The sequence below is a fragment of the Polypterus senegalus genome, chromosome 15 (assembly GCF_016835505.1).
Source record: "Polypterus senegalus isolate Bchr_013 chromosome 15, ASM1683550v1, whole genome shotgun sequence".
NCBI lineage: Eukaryota > Metazoa > Chordata > Cladistia > Polypteriformes > Polypteridae > Polypterus > Polypterus senegalus.
The window spans coordinates 115,828,577-115,848,991 of record NC_053168.1 but is presented as its reverse complement, the minus strand read 5'-3'; the positions used below and the strand labels follow the sequence as shown (position 1 = coordinate 115,848,991).

Below are 20,415 nucleotides of genomic sequence, written 5' to 3'. Positions count from 1 at the left end.
TTGGTACTGTTACTCTCCTGAAAATCCTTGGTTACAGTTGGTTTGATTTTGTGTTGAATGAGCAGTTGCTCTGGAGTCCCGATTGAGACACATTACTTGAATTGTGAGGGAACGTCAGTTACAGCACTACAGTCATGTGGCGCATTCCCCCAAGGGTGATCCAGCTCGTAAGATCCTCATTGTTGGGGACCCAAGTGGCTGGACCAGGCCAAGGGGTTGCCCACATAACAACTGGCTGCGGCAGATAGAGGGTCATTTCTGGAGGGTGGGACTGGACTGTGTGACTGCCTGGGGGTTGCCAAACCGGGATCCCGAGTTCTTTCATCGTGTAGTGGGTGCAGCAATGCACTGTACCAGTGCATGTTACTCAACTTGACTTGACTTGTACTTCTATGCACTGCTTTTTTAAAATATTCATCTCAGATCTATGGATTCTGACAAATAGGGCATATTGAATAATATTTCTCAGCACTTCACTTAACATAGCATCATTCATAAGAACTCTGTTTTGGGATATCCATTATCCACTTCCCCTAGTGTTCTTTGAATCCCAGTATGGTATCTGGACTTCTCAGAAGTAGTAGTATTGCCATGTGTACATTGCAGATCTGCTTTAAATAGTTCAAATTATAATTATTGACTAAATAGTTACAGAGTAATATAAGCCTATGTTTAATTTTTCATTTTTAATTGAAAGATACAAGAATGTAAAGCTCACATGTTTTCAGTTCAATCAACACAATGAATTGTACTGTATACTTAAGGCTGAAATCAAAGGTTATTTTATTTCAACTATATGACATTCAGACACAAAAAGGAGAATATGTGGTACAGCAAAGCTGAAAAAGAAAATCTGACTGAAACGATGGGGAAATGTTGAAGTTATTTTTATATGAAAAAGTACTCAAAATCTATCAATCTTGTCTTTTAGTTGTCCTTCTCCTTTTTCACCCAAAATATGCTTTTCTGTCCTCCAGTACATAACATACATGACGACAAAAATGCCCCCATGTGCATTCCAAAATGAAAGACCTCCTCTCAAAAGAAACTTAACAAAAGCAACAGTATACAAAGTGAAAATGTTGTGGGCTAATGATGTTTACATTCTTGACTTCTTGCTTCTGGATTTTTACTGTACCTTAATTAAACAGAGTTCTGCCATAGTATCTGTTTCTTACAAATAAGTATCTGTTTTTCTAATTTTCAGATTGCTATGCTCTATGGGTGGACATTAGTATTTTTTGCATATGATTTGCAGCGTGGCTTCACTGGGACAGCATAAACCTCTACTTCAGAAAGGGCCAGAATAGCTTTTCTTTTTGGAATATACACATTGACATAGCGACCCTCCATCTCGTGGCAGTTGTAGCTGAATGAAACCCCGGCTGGAATCGAAGTTATAGTTGCACATCTGAAAAAACAAGAAGATAAGTTAAAGCATTTTATTTTTGTATTTTATATGCTATTATTTGTAATGTGAACATTATAAAGAAGCTGTGCCTTTTTATTAATAGGTTCTTTGAGGGTAAGTAATTGCATCTGCAAGCTACGGTCATGGACAGGCTGTCTAATTCAATGCAGAATTGCGATGCTTACTGGTTTCAGTATTGACAATGACAGAACTTGGATTTTATTAGCCTTTTGTTTTAGGGACATGGGTTCACATGTTTTACTAGTGCTAGAAACTTCAGAAAGTATAATGTTCCTTTTGGATTGACAATGTTGCCCAAACAAACAGAATTTTTTTAAAAGAGTACAGCAGAAACATGTAATGATTTGCTCAAAAGAGAGTAGAAGCAGTCAAAAAACAAGTAGGGATCTATTACATGTGAAGTTACAGGATTAATTATCAAAATCAAAGTGCCAACTAGAATTCCAAGACAAAAAACAAAGCAAAGGTTTAACCAGAGGATATCCCTTAAAACCTCATAGTAACAATAAGTGGTGTTAAAGTTTGGAAACATACTGCTATTGTACATGCTAACATATTTTACATCGTGGCTGCCTTGATGCTACAGATCACATGACATGTGAATCACAAGCCTAGCAATCACACATTATTCAGAATTCACAGAAAAACAAAAGGACAAAATGGTTAATGTGATAATCTACTCTATATACAGTATATAAAATTCTAAGCCTAAAAGTGCAATGGTGACGTTTTTATGTCACGCTTTAAATCAGGCTGATTTTAAAACCTACATATATATGTTTGGTATCATTCTTTTCAGAATGTATCGAACTTTAATGTGATGTTGTTAGATTTTCAGATTCTTATTCCATTTTTAAATTATAAACTAAAAAATATCAAGAACTCACGTCTCGTGAGACGGAACTTTGTGCCAAAAGATTTAACCACGCCCAGGGCCGGAAATAAAACACAAAGAGTAGGACAGTTGCTGTGAAGGCTTTTAAATATTCGAAGTGCTGCACGAGATGCAGGTCTTGCGGAATGGCAGCAGCAGCAGCAAGCCAGCAGCTGATCAAGCAAAGAGGAGGTAAAAACAACCTGTTTGTTTCCGATTGTATCACCATTTAAGAAGGGGTTTCGGAGGAGTGACCCCATCTCCTTGGGGTGTGTTCAGCCTCCCTTGTCACAATATAAGCAGCAGACACACAAAGTGGCTGGCGAGCGCACTCATCTTTGCAGAATTGTTGTAGCTTTAGAGGGTAACCCTTTTAAGGTCCTGGTATAAAATAAAGAGAATAAAAAATAAAAATTAATAATGTTCAAAATGTAGAATTAAAAGAACATTTGATTGAAGCCTAAGATGTTCCTACCAGAAATATAATAATTTCTGAAAATACCGTACATTGCAGAGACAACTTGGAAAAAAACAATAAAAAACAACAAATTCTCACTATCTGAAGATTCCATTCCCACAGATTCATTTATCCACTTCTGTTAAAGTGTAATGCATTTTGTAGTCAACTTGCACCTATTCACATCTATGCGCAGTAGAAAAAGCATTCTGAGAGTCCAATTGCACAGCTGTGACACTTAAGATTGAGATTGTCTATTAAATGCTGAGAGGTGTGGGTAAGTCGTTGAGTTTTATTCATGATGGGGATGGGGCCTTGCAATTGTTCCACATGAATGAGGAGTTCCCAGTTAGTGTGGGTTATTGGTTTGTACTGATCAAGTCCCTGCCCTTTGAACAAGCTGCCTTACGCAGAACGCTAAGAAGATGACTGAGAATAGAGGAAATAAAAGTTATAACACGGTTTCCATAGGTGAACCTGTAGAAGTTTCATTACCAAGGCTTGAGGGACAAGAGTGGTGGGCCAACACATCTGTCAGACCCTGGCTCACCCTGCTGGTGTTTCCCTAGTAAGGGAGGGGACGTCCAGGACAGGACTCAAGCTGGCGTCTGGTCTGACCCCTGCCCACTCACTACACACAACTCTGTGAGTACTGCCCACTCTTCCCACTTGAGCCGGAATAGTGTCCTCCCTCTTTCCATTTTCAGTGCAGGGGCCCAGGTACCTACTTCTCAACTTTGGCAAGATGGTTTAATAATTTCATTCTTGCAGATTCTGTTGTGTTAATAAGTTTCCAAATTCTGATAATGTTCCATGTGTCCTTAATGGTTTAGGCTGTTTTTCAGATAAATTTATAAAATTTCAATGATGGGAGCGAAGTGTTGTGCTACTGAAAACATTTTGCCAGGTACTCCGAAGCACAAATGGACTGTGATGAGCTTAGCTGATTTTCAGTACACACAAAATTATGTGTTTGTGGTAACAGGTAGCAAAAGTATGTAATGAATAGTGTCCACCAGAATCGGAAACTGTTTTTTCCATTGGATCAATGCGTCAGTATCTGTGGTTTCCATTGCCTTGAAAATCGGTTGTACTCTTTATGTGTATTGATGTACAGATTCCACCATTTTGGAGTTTGTAGTTAAAATAATTTACCTTACCCTAATATAGAAAGAAACAATACTTACTACATTGAATTCACCATAATATTTCTGTTGACTGTTTAGTTTTATCAGTTCCTTGTACTAAATTACCTTGGGTTGCTGTTACCCTCATTCTCCAAAGAGTTTCCAATTCGGATCTCAGCTCCATTGATTCGTTCTGCGCAGCAGTCACTTCGGCCAGTAATGACCACCTGATGGACTTTATATTTTTCTAGGAGGTCCACACGCCACCAAGGAGAGTCATGTTGTTTGTGTGAGAACAGGAGCCATGAACACAGTTTGGGTTCCGGTTTCCATCAATAGCATTAGCAGCATATGAAAAGGTACCCCAATGCCCAGGATGCATCTGTGACTGGGTGGCGGTGCCTCGAAGAGCTACATTTTCAACTGTGAGTTAGAGAAAGAGAAGAGAGAAAAAAGTGAAAAGTAAGAATACTCCAGCAAGAAAGAAAATAGCAGTTAAGAAATGTATGGGAACATTCCTCTCCATTTTACTGGTGCAAAGTGAGACTTCATCTTTCTTTAAAGATAAGATGAATTTTGTAAGTGTCAAGAATAGAATGATGTATCTTCTCATATAATACGCTACCGTGGTTGTTCGTTTGTCTGTCCAGGATTTTAAATAACCTGTAGCTCGCACTTGACTTCAAATTAATTTTTTTTGCATTTATATAGCGCTTTTCTCACTACTCAAAGCGCTCAGTAATTGCAGGTTAAGGTTCTTGCTCAAGGGCCCAACAGAGCAGAGTCCCTTTTTGCATTTATGCGATTAGAACCAGCAACCTTCCGAATTCATAGTGCAGATCCCTAGCCTCAGAACCACCACTCCGCCTACATATACTTCGTGACGTCTAATATTCGCTTTCGGACTGATGATTTTTATTACTCTTTTTATTTTTATTTTATTTTATTGTACAGGGTGGTCCAGATCTAATTATGAAGATCCAGATCATCTTTAATTTATGCGGGGACGATTCCAGTTCAGCTCGAAGACGATTCTTTATGTCGTCAGTTCACACACTTCTCGATGGTCCGGAATTTTTCAGGTGATTTTCTATGTAATAAAATTAATAAGTTATAGCGTAATGAAAATTGCATAATCAGATCTGGACCACCCTATAGAATCAACTCTCGGCAGCACGCAGCAGGGAGGCCGTGCGGCGCATGCGTATGGGCACTGTTCTCATTCCCTACCGCCTTCGCTAATCATTCTTGAGGCAGACTTAAGTGAAAATTAAAGAAAATGTACTAAGTAATTGCAACACAAAATCTAACTTTATCAGTTTTTACGCGAAAAGGTGCCGATGAAAGAAGAGAAGCAGCGGGCCGCTAGGGTGGAGAAAAGAAGAGCTGCTCAGGAAACAGCAAGCGCATCAACCTCTGAGCAAATGAATGCTAAACAGAGAAAGAGGATGAAAGCTATAGGAATGCTCAAGTCAAGTGTATTCACTGCACGATATCGTGCAGTACGCCATTACTGGTAAATTCATTATTTGGATAGGGATTAAAATCTTATATTAAAATCTTTCAAAACTTGAAAAAGTCATGTGAAGTAAAATTAAACATTTGCTTTACATCTTGCACTGAAGTGCATATTTAATGCAAGTGATAGGAGTGTAGGACCCTCAAACAAATCTTCCACTCTGGAAGCTTTCATTCTCTTCTCAAGACTTAAGGTGAAATCTTTCGAGGTAAGATCAATTTTTTCTGCCCTTCACCTTTTCTTTCTTTATTCTATATCTTTACCAGCCTTCTCAATGCCACAAACCTTCTGTCTTATTTCAGACAACTTAATTCTCACCAATTCTCTACCTCTTCCTTCTTGTAATCTAAAGTCTTGTTTGGATTATTTTGCTACATCTAAGCAAGTGCATACTAACAGAAATAAACCCCTTTAGTCTAGAGCAAAGACTGCTACATGGGGACTAAATCCAGATTTTCAAAATTTTTAAAAGACATTCATTAGAGTAATCCAGTGAATTTTAAATTGTGAATCACTTAATCGAGCATACTGGTATAAAAGCTGCATTTCAGACTGAGAATGTTGTTCTGCCACTACACAGAGAAGTGCAGAGGAATCTTGGAAGGAAAGGACAATGAAATGTAAAGTTAGCCAAAAAAATATTAACAGGGATCAAAAAATAGCAATTCAAGCCTATTTTTTTGTAATTACTAAAACGTTAACCAAAAAACAATCTTAGAGTGTTAGCTCTGAAAAAGTATAGACACTCTCTCACTAATTTTCCACAAACTTGGACGACAGGTAACCATCTTAAATACTGTGGTGTTGATGACCACATTACTTCTAGGAACATGCCTCTAGCAACCCTTAAGTTATCATGTTGCTATGGTCTCTCAATCTTGTAGATTCACTCTATACACTATCGGCAATGTCAGACCATATCTGACAGAGTATTCAGTAAAACTCCTGGTCCAGGCTTTGGTCTTGTCACATCTGGACTACTGCAACTCCCTGCTGGCACCAATACCAGCATGTGCTGCCAAGCCACTGCAGATGATTAAAGATGTAGTAGCACAGCTGGTGTTCAGCCAGATGAGGCTGGCACAAGTCTCTCCTCTTTTCAAATCGCTACATTGTCTTCTTATAGAAGCAGATATTAAGGTCAAACCGTGGATGCTTGCCTACAAAATGGTCAATGGGTCAGCACCTATGTTAAATAGACACTTGTGAGGTCCTTTGTTCCTTCTGAATCTTTCATATCTATTGATAAATGGCATCTGGTATTGCCACTTTTACATAGAAGTCCAGATTCTTTTCATTTGTAATCCACCACCACCATTCGGAATTCTTAATGCTGTCTTGTTGGTGAATTTTCATCTAACTGATATTATCTATTAGGTTTTGTAACCTAGGACTGTAGTTATCTTATATTCTTTTCTGTGCTTTTCAGTTGAGGTGATCAATTTTGTAGCCTTGTCTAGTAACACTTGTTTTCAAGCAGTTCCCAAGATTGATGTTTACTTGATTATTTTTACCTTTTTGTAAGTCGCTAAGGATAAAAGCATTTGCTAGGCAAATAAATGTAAACATACAAACTCACGATGAAGAACAACTAAGTGCATTCAAAAGCAAAGTCTGAGAAAGCAGACCAGAGATTAGACAAAGAGTGTTTTTGGGCCATTAAAGTAGGATAACTATCAATTAAATCCACACTTAGAGACAGTAAAGTGCATCCATGCAACCTCTAAAATGTATTTGCCTGTGATTACCTTCACCACAGTAGTCTTGAGCCTGACAAAGGAGCAGGAGTCCAGTCAGCAGAGCCAAATGGGCCAGTGCCATTCTGAAAAAAAAAGACCCAGGAAAAGATGTCTTTACAAAATTATTGCCAGTTTAAGGTATTTTTTGTGTAGTAACAATTTAATGAATCTGTTGCCCTGCTATTTATTTACTTTACTGTAATGTTTACACTACAGTCTTGACAATAATGGCAAAGTGATTGAGAAACCAAATGATAAGCACCATTATGGCAGAAAGAAAAATAAGAGCCACAACATTAGCTTAACAGCAAGCACATCACTGAAGGCGATTATGTGACAAAGAACAAGAAAGAATAAGAAAACAAGATGGTGAAACACATGAACAAGAAAGAATCCTGAATATAAAATTGTATGTAGCAGCAACTTGGTGGCCATAAAGGAGGGTAATGTGGTTGTATGTTTACAGCATAATGATTGATAAACCAAATGACAACCACCACAGTAGCAGAAAGAAAAAAAAGAGCAGCGACATCAACTTAGTGTGAAGCACATCGCAAAAGGTGATTAAGTGAGGAAAAACAAGAAAAAATAAGCAGACAAGATACTGAAGCACATACACAAGCAAGAAGTAGTTCTGAATATAGCTTCATATGTTCTGAAAATTTAAAAAAAATGGCAACTTTGTAGACATCAAAGTTTATTGTGAAAAAAACAAGTTCCCTGCAAGCCCCATTTATTGATAATCTTCCAGGACTCGGTACATACAGGTTCAGAATTCATAATAAAGTGTAAGTTTTGTGTTTATTGGTCATCAAACATTGAATATAACTAAAAGACAACAAGGTGACCAGTGGTCATATGTTTACAGCAAGAGATTGCACAATCAAGTGATAACCAGCACAATGGCAAAAAGGAAAAGAACATCATCGACATCTGCTGAACTTCAAGCAAATTGCAGAAGGCAATTATACGATGACAAATGACACAGAATAGCAAAAGAAGATACTTAACCACAATGACAAGCAAGAAGATTGCTTTTAAATTCTTTTATTGATGTTCCTTTGAAGATCACTAGTTAGCAAATCTTTAATGTCTAATATGCTTCCTAGCAGAATACTAACAGATCAAGAAAACCTGAACTTACCCTGTGTTATTGTATGCAGCAAGATTCCTTTTAAAATCAGGAACCAATTTGTATTTCACAAATCTGTTATCAATTTATGTATAATTATGGAGCCCAAATAAACAAAGGTTTGTTCTGGAACCTTTATGTTGATAGTTCATTTGGGAACCAAATACACTTACCATATGGTACAACTATGAAAAATACTCTTTAGCTTTGAGAGTGTAGACTCTATTAATATGTACTTTTCATTTTGCCTCTTGGCTCTGCTTTCAGATTGCTGTGTTGCAGGTACAGCACTGAAAATGCAAAAAGGACCCAGGAATGTGCAAAGTACAGTTCAGTGTAATCCTGCTCACTAGGTGGCATCAGAGAGTAAGAGAAATTCTTTGAGTACTAGCAAAGTAAGGCAGCCCAGAGTCTATTCAGTCATCTTCAGTCTCAATATATTGTTGATTTTCTGGGCAAAATAACACGATAATACATAATAACATGAATGTCTTTATAAATCTTTTTGTTTGTATGCAAATAAAGTAAACAGCAGATTTGTAAGATTTCAGGTGTTGTGGAAACATGAAGTTTAAAGGATATGCAGCAGCAGAAAGAAATGAGAGGGAAGTTATTTCTAGAGGAGCTACAGTGCATACTTGTCTGTTAGTCAAAAGTGAAAAAGTTCTCTAACAAAATCAGTATGGAATGGTTCATGCAGTACTTCTGTGTAAATTACACTTTAATAATACTGAAGGAACACAATACAGTACAGTGCAACAGATTGTTCTGTATAATAATTTAGTCTCAAGTATATTATGTCATATAATTTTATTATGCACACAAATAAATGTACAGTGACATGAACAGAAAATTAAATCAAATGAACAACTCAACTAATATTTCATTTGACACTAAACACATTGGATCAAATGCAGAGGTGGGTAGTAACGAGTTACATTTACTCTGTTACATTTACTTGAGTAACTTTTTTTAAAAAATGTACTTCTAAGAGTAATTTTAATGCACCATACTTTTTACTTTTACTTGAATATATCTGTGAAGAAGAAACGCTACTCTTACTCCGCTACATTGGGCAACACTCACTCTTTACTTTTTTCCATTTATACATTAAACTATATTTTTGCAAGAGAGAAGTTGCCAGTGGATCTACTGCATGACTGTTTTACCAATCAGATGTAGCCATGCAGTCACATGACTACGCACAAACTTCCTGCATCTTGCAGCCTGTGAGAGACTTTTTAGTCATGCGGGGCTCCTGTTCGCTGCTAAACAGTCACAGCTTCACTGCAAGAACCAGATCGTTGTTCCCAAGCCTGCCTTTCATGTCTTTTAACCTCATGTCTTTTTCTCCTTTTCTTTGATTCACCCTTCTTTTTTGTGCTGACCCGTATATATACACTCCTGTCTCCATGGGCCTTAATCACACGCCTCAGGAAGGCAATAAAACAATTGAGAACGATCGGACCTGCACGTGCAGGTGCGACTTGCTCCAACTACCTCATTAACTCTCCGCGGTCGTGCAATTGCGCCCATGGAGAGTGACACGGCTTTATGGATTTGAAATTGGCCTTTTTTATTTTGAATATTAGTTGGCGCTGCTTTGAGTCTAAAAGAACCGCCAACATTGTAATTTCTTCCGATAAATCTTTAATTCTCTCTCTGAAATTCGTAGTAACTTCGGCAGAATCCATTTCATCGGCAGTAGTAAGCATTTTTCTAATTAATTCTTGTGCTATCGATTCACTTATCAATAACTAGAGGATGTGTTAGAGCCCACCCTCTCAACTTTGACGAGTGAAAGTGACAGTTTTATTTCAAGTCGTATTTCATGATGGTTTGGAGGAATGTTACGGACAAAATGAAATAAATAAATAAATAAATAAGCAACAAAAAACATATTTCATGACACATTTATTTATTTATGCTCTCATTTCATGACATATTTATTTATTTAGGCTCTCATTTCATGACACAGTTATTTATTTATGCTCACATTTCACAGAACTTTTATTTATTTGTGTATTTTATTTCATTTTGTCTGAAATATTCCTCCGTATTTGGCATGTCACTGATACTAGCTAATAGAAATCAGATATCTGAATTTTAAATGGATTTTAAATTTAATGACAAATTCTGCAGTACATCCAAACCTGAGCACCAGCTTTCTTGACTGCACTTCAGGGCCCATTGGTTGCATATTTCTGCAACACCTGGAAATGCAAAGAGACACTGAAAAGGTAAAAGTGGGTTGTATTAAATACTCCTGTTATCAGACAACTAAGCTGCTCAGTTTCACTTTTGCACAGAAGTTGTTTGTCCAAAGATGGAGAGGGCGACATGCTGCAACAAAAGTATATGCAAGGTGAAATGTTTTTAGAACTGGTCTATCATTCACTGTAATGGGAAATCTTCAATCTTTGTTGAATAAGATGGATGAACCGTCTGCTCTTACAGCAGGCCATGGTGCAGACAAGTACTGTGGCATTTTGTATTTTATGGAGAACTGGCTTAAACCTGATGTACCTGACATTGTTTTAATGCTGGACAGATTTTATCTTATTCAAGCAGATAGAAACCCAGTGCGGTGTGGAAAAAAGACAGGAGGCTTGGTCATCTATGTGAATGAGGAATGGTGTTAAAGGGAGCATATTACAGTTAAAATTATAGTCTGTAAGTCACCTATTGGAAATTTGGCTGCTGGAACATGTCTACATTATTTGCCCATGTAGATAAATTGCATAATCTTTATTAATATTTATATTCATACCTCTGCAAATGAGGAATCAGCAATGGAAATGATTCACTCTGTCACCAACAATTTAATGATGACTCATTCTGACCCTACAGTTATAATGTGGTGACTTCAATCATATAACTTTTGAAGGAACAAAGGGCAATTTTTCACTTGTTTGTGTCTTGTTCCAGCTGAAACTGCTCTGTTCAAATCTGAAATATGCTTTTAAGAGTAAATGACTGGAACTGTTGGGCAGATCTGACCACAATCTGATTAATCCTATTTCAGTTTCAAACCTGTTATTAGATGGCCAGATGACCAGATCGAGTTAGTCCTTGCTGCCTGTGCTGCTCAAGTTTGCTGTAACATCTGTCACCAGTTCAGTCTGTCCCTAAGGTTCCAGAAAGTGCCTATGCACTGGAAAACTGTTAATTTTCATACATTGTTCATACTGTTCATTTTCCAACAAATGACTAAAAACCATTGGCACTTATGTCTTACATCATGAACACCTTTGATAGGCTGGTCCTGAACTATATTGTGGTTGACCACCTGGAACCATTGCAGTTTGCCTGTCGAACAAAGATTGGATTGGAGGATGCAATTATCTATGTGCTCCACAAGGCTTATTGTCACCTGGACAAAACTGGCAGCACTGTGAGGATTATATTTTTGATTTCCCCAATGCTTTCAATACCATGCAGCCATCTCGGTTAAGGGGTAAGCTCAGAGATACAAATGTGTCTCTGATTCATATGTGAATAAAACACTTTATCACCACAAAAGCAAAGTTCTGCCTCCCTTTCTCTTCACTCTGTACACCTTTAACTATAAATATAACACCAGGTCATGTCACTTGCAGAAAGTCTAAGATGATTGTGCACTTATGGGATGTATTGAGAAGGGGATGAGATGGAGTATAGGAGTCAGGTGGAGAACTTTGTTTCTTGGTGCAGAATGAATTGTCTACAACTTAACATCCACATAACCAGGGAACTGGTTATTGAGTTTTGCAGCACCAAATAGCCTCTAAGGGATCTATTAGGAGACTGCGTTCCTTTAACGTGATTCAAGACATCCTTCACATCTTCTATAACTCTGTGATGATCATTGCAATTTTGTATGCTGTGGTGTGCTGGGCTCGTAACAGCACTTCAAGAGAGGCCAGTCGAATAAACAATCTAATTAAAATGGCAGACTCAGTTATGGGACTCTGGACCACCTCAAGGTAGGAGCAAAGCGTTAAAACAAAACTGAATGTCATTGAGGGCAATGCTGCACATCCTCTCTCTAACACACTAAAACTGAGGGACTTTCAGCTAAAGAATTATTCAGCAGAAATGCATCAGGAAATGCTACTAAGGCTCCTTTATACAATGTACTAACAGCAATATGCCTGCATAATTTCTCACTGTGACTGTGACTGGCAAGGCAGATGTTTTCTTTCTTTTAAATTTTCTTCCTTTGTAGTCTTTTAGGTGTATGTTCAGATTATAGTGTGTTTTCATACATATATTTTATCTATCTATTTAATTATATAAGTAGCCAAATTTTTCCATGGGAAAAATCTATCTATCTATCTATCTATCTATCTATCTATCTATCTATCTATCTATCTATCTATCTATCTATCTATCTATCTATCTATCTATCTACCGCATTCTACAGGATATTAGCAGATGTCTGGTTATAATTAAAGTTAAATATTTGACTTACTTTTTATTGAAAGGAACCTAAATCTAACAAACAGAAACAGCGTAGAAAAGAAAACATGTTATACTCACATTGATATCTATTGTCTATTAAAAGTAGTTCATTCTCCGCTGCCAGTCAGAACAGATCTTCAGGAGGAAGACAGAAGAGATGAAATGTAGTCTGAAGAGATCTTGTTTATAAAGCAGTCTTGAATCATGAAATTTGGAAAGCTGCCAAAGTTGTTGGTCTTTAGTCCATCCAAGACCTTGTTTACTTTAGATATTTAATCTGAAGGAGGTTTTGTAAATATCTGCTATCATGTAATGATAAGCAATTCCAAGAAATCCAATTATGCCTCAGTATAATAAAACGTATTGCTGTGAAATTCATGCCTACTGTTGTGCCATCATAGGGAATGAGATAAGTAATAGTGTTTAGTGACTACAAGACAGATGTACACTAGCGAAAATTAGAGAACAATAGCTTCTTTCAAGTACTGGTAACTGTCACTGCTCAAATTTGAAAGTCATAGTAGCTGTAGGTATAATTACTGTTCTATTAGGATGTTTTAAAAAATAAATAAGGCAATTAAAGTCATTTATCAAAAACAATTTAATTTTGGAAAACTGCAGTGATCAGAATTAGGGAACTGTTACTACTGTTTTGCAAAAGAAGCCTGCAAATTCATTTTGTAATGCTTTTTGATGATGACAGCTTTTAAAATTTAGTAGAAGTATAGATGCCCTTGTTTTCAAAATGGCACATCTGTATCCACAGGACATGACCAATTTCTTGCACTTCTCTGGCTTGATTTTGTTTTACTTGTCTTCCAGCTTTTTCCACAATTTGGTAACTATAACAAGTTTCTTTACCATAACTTTGCTGCCAATTAACTTCCAGAAATTTTCAGTCTGGTTCAGATTAGGACTCTGAGCTGGCCATTATATCACTTTGATATTTTCCGCTTCTAAATATCGCTTCACCCATTTTGCAATATGGCAAGGAGCATTGTCATACTTAAAAATGTTTGGCTGATTGGGTGATACTTGCAGGGATGAAATTGCAGGTTGCTAAAGGAGGTTCTGAAACACATTACCATTCACCTTGCCATGTAGCTGTATGAGAGGTGCGATGCGACTCCTTCTTCTGAGAACATCTCCCACATCATGATGCTTCCTCCTCCAAACTTTACTAACTTCTTCACACAATTTGGATTCAGACTTTCCTCACTTTAACACTGAACATGCTTCCCTCCTGAACCAACTAAATTAAAGTTGATTTTGTCACCGAAATGAACTTTGGACCAATTCTTCTTAGTCCTCACAACATGCTCCACAGCAAAGGCTAGACTAGCTTTTTCCTTCTTCTTGCTTGTGAGAGGCTTGATCACTATGGAGTGGGCCGTCAATCCCAATTCTCTCAGACAACAAGACTCTGTATGTTCAGACAAATTCTTGCCCTGTTCAGCACTGAATTGATGAGCAATTCCAGCTGTGATGTTGAACCCCTCATGTCATGTCATTTATATAATATGATAATATTTTATATCAAATAATAATATGATATTATCATAGTAACGTCATATTATTATAATATTTTTTAATGATACTTGTGTACTCCTTTGTAATTTCAAAGTTTTAAACATGGTAATGTAAATGAGATTTAGTCTATATGGTAAATTTATATTACAGACAATTTCGATGTTTGATGTAAATATGAAGCAGTAAGCTTATGTTTATTTTTATGGTTTGTCTAATCCCCCTAAACAAATCAAATGTCAAGGTCCACTCATTCAGTCAGTTCTACTTTCACCTAAGTTTGAAACACTAACCAAGTATTTGAAAAAACAAAAGCATCATTAGTTAAAAGTCGAAAACCAAATGTAATCATTTAAGAATTGGCTCGCCAATAAAATGAGGTTTTCCTTTTATCTATCCATAATCTTTGATGCTTTCAAGTAGAGATGTGCAGGAAGGGGTGGCTGCTGTGGTTGAAGCTCCTGTCCTTTACCTTCTCATTAGTCATTCCTTTTCTCAGGAAGGTGACCCTCATTTTTGTTGTAGGAAACTGAGAAAAAGCAACAATAAGTAACAAGTCCTGTTAAAGCTTGGTGGGCTACTGTTTTTTTTTATCTATAACACACAAATATACTAATATGCTATGAATGGTGTGAGTTCCCTCTGGGGGATCAGAAAAGAAGATGTCAGTACACAACTAATAACTGCCAGTACTGAATTTAGCATAATGCTGCAATAGTACCATTTTAAAAATCTGGTAGTTTGGTACTTTTCTAGTATGAGTATACCACACATCACTAAGAACTTCTAGGAACAGAATTAGTGTCCTGTATCATACTTTATATACAGTTAGGTCCATAAATATTTGGACAGCGAAAACTTTTTTCTAATTTTGGTTCTCTACATTACCACAATGAATTTTAAATGAAACAACTCAGATGCAGTTGAAGTGCAGACTTTCAGCTTTAATTCAGTGGGTTGAACAAAAGTCATAAAAATGTGAGGGAACTAAAGCATTTTTTAACACAATCAGGGGCTCAAAAGGGAAAAATTAAATAACTGGAAATAAAATGTTCATTTCTAATACTTGGTTGAAAACCCTTTGCTGGCATTGAAGTCTTGAACTCATGGACATAGGAAACTTTTCCACGAGAAAACACTTGGCGTAAAGCACACAATGGTACCTCAGTAAAGTTCTCCGCCGGTTTTGCAGACTGGCGGCACCCAGCATCAAAGCAGTGCTACTGTTCCTGTGTGGTTAAAGCTTAAATCCTGATCAGTGGGCTACTCCTCCCAGAATTTCTTTGAATATGCAAATGAATATAAATCGCCCTTAAGCTCAGCCTTCTGTGAAAAGACAATGGGAAAAGCACGGGGGAAAATATAAGAATTTCAGAGAATACCAAGTGGAGGCAAAGGAAAAACATACTATTTGTTCAAATAAACCGTGGTATAATCAACAAATGGAAGTTGATCAAGTGAGATAGCGTGTTGGAGAAACTTGAAAGCTCACGTTCACAAAATCGCACAGTGCTGGAAATAAAAAGAACTTGTCAGATATCAAAGTCGCCGTGAAAAGAGTTGTCACTGTTCATATGAAAGCTTATTGGGGTACAGAGAAAAAAAGGCACACAGTGGGGAAAAAGCACGAAAATGTCAACTTCAATCTCGACATTTCCACTTTAATCACATAGTTTATTTTGTCATTAAAGTAGAACATCATAAACTTCATCTTAAAATCGTTTAATTAACCAGTTTCTCAAATCACATCGTAATTAAAGTAGCACGTTAAATGCTTTGTTTTGTATTTGATCTTCTATGTGCTCTATGTGTGTGAATCACTACTTGCTTCTTAAACCGGCTCTCTTCCTCCAACTGGACGCAAAATCCATTACATTCGTGATATTACAGCTCTCTGAATAACTAAAATATTGAGATGTACACGTGATATCATTTTTATGATGATGAGAGTTAAAGCACGTTGTTTATTAAACATGAGTTTCACGGCGCAGTGATTGTGTGCGACCTTCGATTAAATAATTTATTGCAGCAGTACTCATGGGAAAATCCAATGTCAATATGGTATCTTATGCACGGTGGATGGCCGTTGCGGACACTGCATAGCTGCCTCGTGCTCATGACACAAGCATTTAACTTTTGCCGAAATTTGTAAATGCGTTTTTAGCTGTGTTGTTATTTTCTCTTTCTGTTTTATATTCAATATATATTGGCGTAGCTGCCACTGCAGTCCTTGCTTTTCTTTCCCCAAATACCCAATCACCACACAATCAGCTCTGTAATAGAAGTTAAGCCATCTGTAAGCTTAGAGCGTCGATTCTTCAAAACGTTTAAGGAACATTGAAATATCTTCGTAGTACATGTTTAATTATTCTATCCTTCACGACACTCCCAGTGAAGAATATAGATTATTTAAATGAAGTTAAAGTTTTATCTGTATAATATAATAAACATATTTTGCTGCATTTTACCTTAAAAATGATATCGTCATCATATGTAAATACACACTTTATAAAGTGGCTCAAGTTGTGCGATATTATAACTGTAGTGCAAGTTTACAGTGGGGTGATTCTACTTATAAGTACAAACAGTTCTACAAGGAGCAATTGATTGAGTGCGTTTATAGTTCTTGGGATGAAACTGTTTCTGAACCGCGTGGTCCGTTCAAGAAAGGCTTTGAAATGTTTTCCCGTGGCTGAGACAGCGTGTCCTTGAAGCTGTATACCGATAATTCTCTTTCCGATCAGCTGCTGCTGTGATTTACACTTGCCCACACCTGCCCATGAAATAGCCTTTAAGTCAATTGTCCAATTACTTTTGAGCCCCTGAAATGAAGGGATTGTGTTAAAAAAATGCTTTAGTTGCCTCACATTTTTATGCAATTGTTTTGTTCACCCCACTGAATTAAAGCTGAAAGTCTGCACTTTAACTGCATCGGAGTCGTTTCATTTAAAATTCATTGTGGTAATGTACAGAACCAAAATTAGAAAAAAGTTGTCTCTGTCCAAATATGTATGGACCTAACTGTATCCTATTGTAGATGCATTTAACACGCTTACCTTTCAAATGGCTACACATAGATACACATTTCTCATAATCATTGTGTAATTGGCAAGGAGTACTTACTCTGTCATCTTGCACACTCTGAGCAGTTGCAAACTGACTGTTAAAACAGGTCTTGGGTGTTATCACACCTTTTTTATTAGCCTGTACAGTCTTGCTTTTCCAGGTTCCATGAAAGTAAAAACCCATCATTTTCACACATCATCACAGGTATTGTAGTATACAGATATTGCATTAGATACTAGAAACACCATTTTCCTTCAGACGGCAACTGGACAGTATACATTTCTCATGACCAACACATAATGATGTAGCATTGAATTTTCTTGATTAAATCTCCCCTTAGGACAAGTACTCTATCTATCTATCTATCTATCTATCTATCTATCTATCTATCTATCTATCTATCTATCTATCTATCTATCTATCTATCTATCTATCTTTCATTTCTTATTAACATAAAAATAGTTGTTTTATAATGAGAGAAACAGCAGTCTGTATATTGTGAAATTTAATGTGATTCCTAAAGATGAATAATCAGCAAAGACAATAAAATATGAAAATTTGCTAATAGTATACAGTAGGTAGCTTAACAAATGTTTCTTGTTTTGATGATAAAGAAACAGAACATTAATAACAACTACCACACACTATGCTTGGCTTGCAAGTAGCATTTTGGTTAATGCAGTTCCCTCACAGCTCCTTGGATCTACATTCAACTCTAGCTCTCTAGCTGTCATGTTAACCATATCTCCACATGAATGGTGTCCATTTTAGGACATTCTCCTTCTACTAACAAAATGCCTGGCAGAGTTTTACTGCAGGGGTCAGGGAAGTTTTGTTGGAGGATTGATGTCATTTTAGCTGATGTAGGAGGAAGGACAGAGTTTTGCCAGAGGAAGAATGGCATTTTGTTGAAGGGAAGAGGATGTCCTAAAATGGACACCTATACGCATGGGTTTTTTCCTACAACCCAAAGGTTCTCTGGTGACATAAAATTGACCTGGTGTGTGAAGCAATTTTGAGAATAACTTCTGTCAAGTGCTAAATTAATTCCAATGAAAATATGCAATAATTTGAATATTTTATTGCAATGGAGCTCAACAAGTGAGATTAAAGAGAGAAACAATGCCTGGTACACTCAGTAATGATAACACAAAAAGTGAAATATTAAAGACTGGCCAAGTCTAAATGTTCTACTATATAATGAAGGTCAGTGATTAGTGAAGACAAAATAAAATGGGATAATCCTCAGCACTGAAATATCTTTTTTTCTAACTATATTTCACTACTTTTAATTTTTTATTTTAATCATTTTTTGATAACAGTTTTTTTTACTATTTTAGACTTAACAAATAAATGCATGCCATCATGTTTCTGCCTTAGCTGTAAAAATTGCACTACAATTTTTTTTAAAGTGAACCTGTAGATTAACAAGATATAAATTTTGGTCAGATGGGAAGAACAGATCAAAGCCAAAAGAGAAATGCACCATAATTATCCTGGCCAAATCACGAAACCAAAGAATTCAAAAGAAAAGGCAAGATTTAATGCCCTGAGTCAAACAAAAGGTGAATTTCACCATACATACGTTTTTCTTAGCAATCTAGAATCAGGGACACCTTCTGAACAGCAATGTCAACTTAAATACTGTCACACCCATGACATCAGGTGATGTGATTCCCAAGGCCATGCTCCCAACATTGGGGCATTGCGCTACAGCAAGAATTCTCAAAATGGCAGTGGTCATTAAAAAAACACAACACCTCCATAAAAATGAATAGGCCCACAATAAAATGTATCAAGTTCTCACAAAATTGCAAAGTAATGACGTACAAATACTTTTATCTGAAAATTGATTGATGGACTAGCAGGTTTGCAAGATAAACTCGGGTAAGCAAGTACATTCAATTATTTATTGAACTGCTTTAGGACTTACTGAAAAGTACTGAGCAACTGTTGCTTGTGTACAGTGAGTGCAAAATACAGTAATTCAAGGAATATACAGTAGATTTATTGAACTATTGCCACTGATTTTAAATTTCTAAAAAAAGTTCTATATTTAATGATAGGCACTATGAGTATATGAAAACAGTTTAAATTGATATTTACATTCCACAATATGAAACTTTAATGTCATTAAATGTTCAACAATAAAATATTTATCAGTCTATATGACGGAATTAAAAAATGTGACCAGGAACAGCAGTTTAACTTATCCCAACATGAATTCTGAATTATGGGAATGATATACACAGGGGTGTGTTGTTTTGTCCAATCAATTCAGTGTGTCACAGATGGACTATAATCAAGTTCTAGACACATCTCAGGGATAATTAAAACAAAAACATGTTGCACCTGACCACAGTTTTAGAGTTTCACAGCAAAGGGTCTGAATACTTACAGAAATTGGAGTTTTTGGGTTTTAATAAATTTGCAAACCTTTCTGAAGACATGTTTTCACTTTGTTATTGAATGTAGATTGTTGAGCAAAAGTGGCAAATGTATCCAGTTAAAATTAAATATGTAACAGAACAATGTACACGGAAAGTAAAGGAGTCCAAACATTTTCTGAAACCACTGTGGTTATATTTTTTAAAACTATATTTTACTTGTAATTCCCATCTCTATGCAGCCCCCACACAGGATAGGTAGATTTGGAAACTGATGAATGGATGGATGTATTTATGTTTTGTAAGTAAAAGACAAAACTAATAACTAATTAATTGATTGATTACCATTGGTCAATTTCTTTTGTTATCCTACCCTAATTCTACAATACTCTGTTTCTTTAAACTTTAAATCAGTATAAGCATGCTACGAAAGAAGCAGTGGACGTTGAGAAGCGGGCAAATGAGGAGACAACTGCTGATTTAGTAATCGTTTAATTGAATGTAACCGTAGTCTATTTAGTTAAACAAAAAAGATAAAGAAAGATAAAGGGCATGTTAGAAACAGAGGAGACTCCCTGGATCAACATCTATTTAATAGTGTAATTTGTGGAATTACTTTACATTACTTCTCATTGTGTATATACAGTAAAATGCCATAAAACATTTAGGGGAGTAGAACTATTTATAATTAAAATGCTAGCTGTTGCTTCCC

General features: G+C 36.4%; 1 protein-coding gene across 1 annotated transcript; it reads right to left on the bottom strand.

Annotated features, from left to right (window-relative positions):
* Positions 1 to 759: 759 nt before the first annotated feature.
* LOC120516004 (fucolectin-like) lies at positions 760 to 12,928 on the bottom strand. Its single transcript, XM_039737430.1, is given in 5 exon segments — positions 760 to 1,411; positions 4,017 to 4,170; positions 4,173 to 4,313; positions 7,158 to 7,231; positions 12,802 to 12,928. Coding segments are annotated over 4 exon segments (561 nt in total). The 5' UTR covers position 7,231; positions 12,802 to 12,928; the 3' UTR covers positions 760 to 1,218.
* Between the last annotated feature and the right edge of the window lie 7,487 nt (positions 12,929 to 20,415).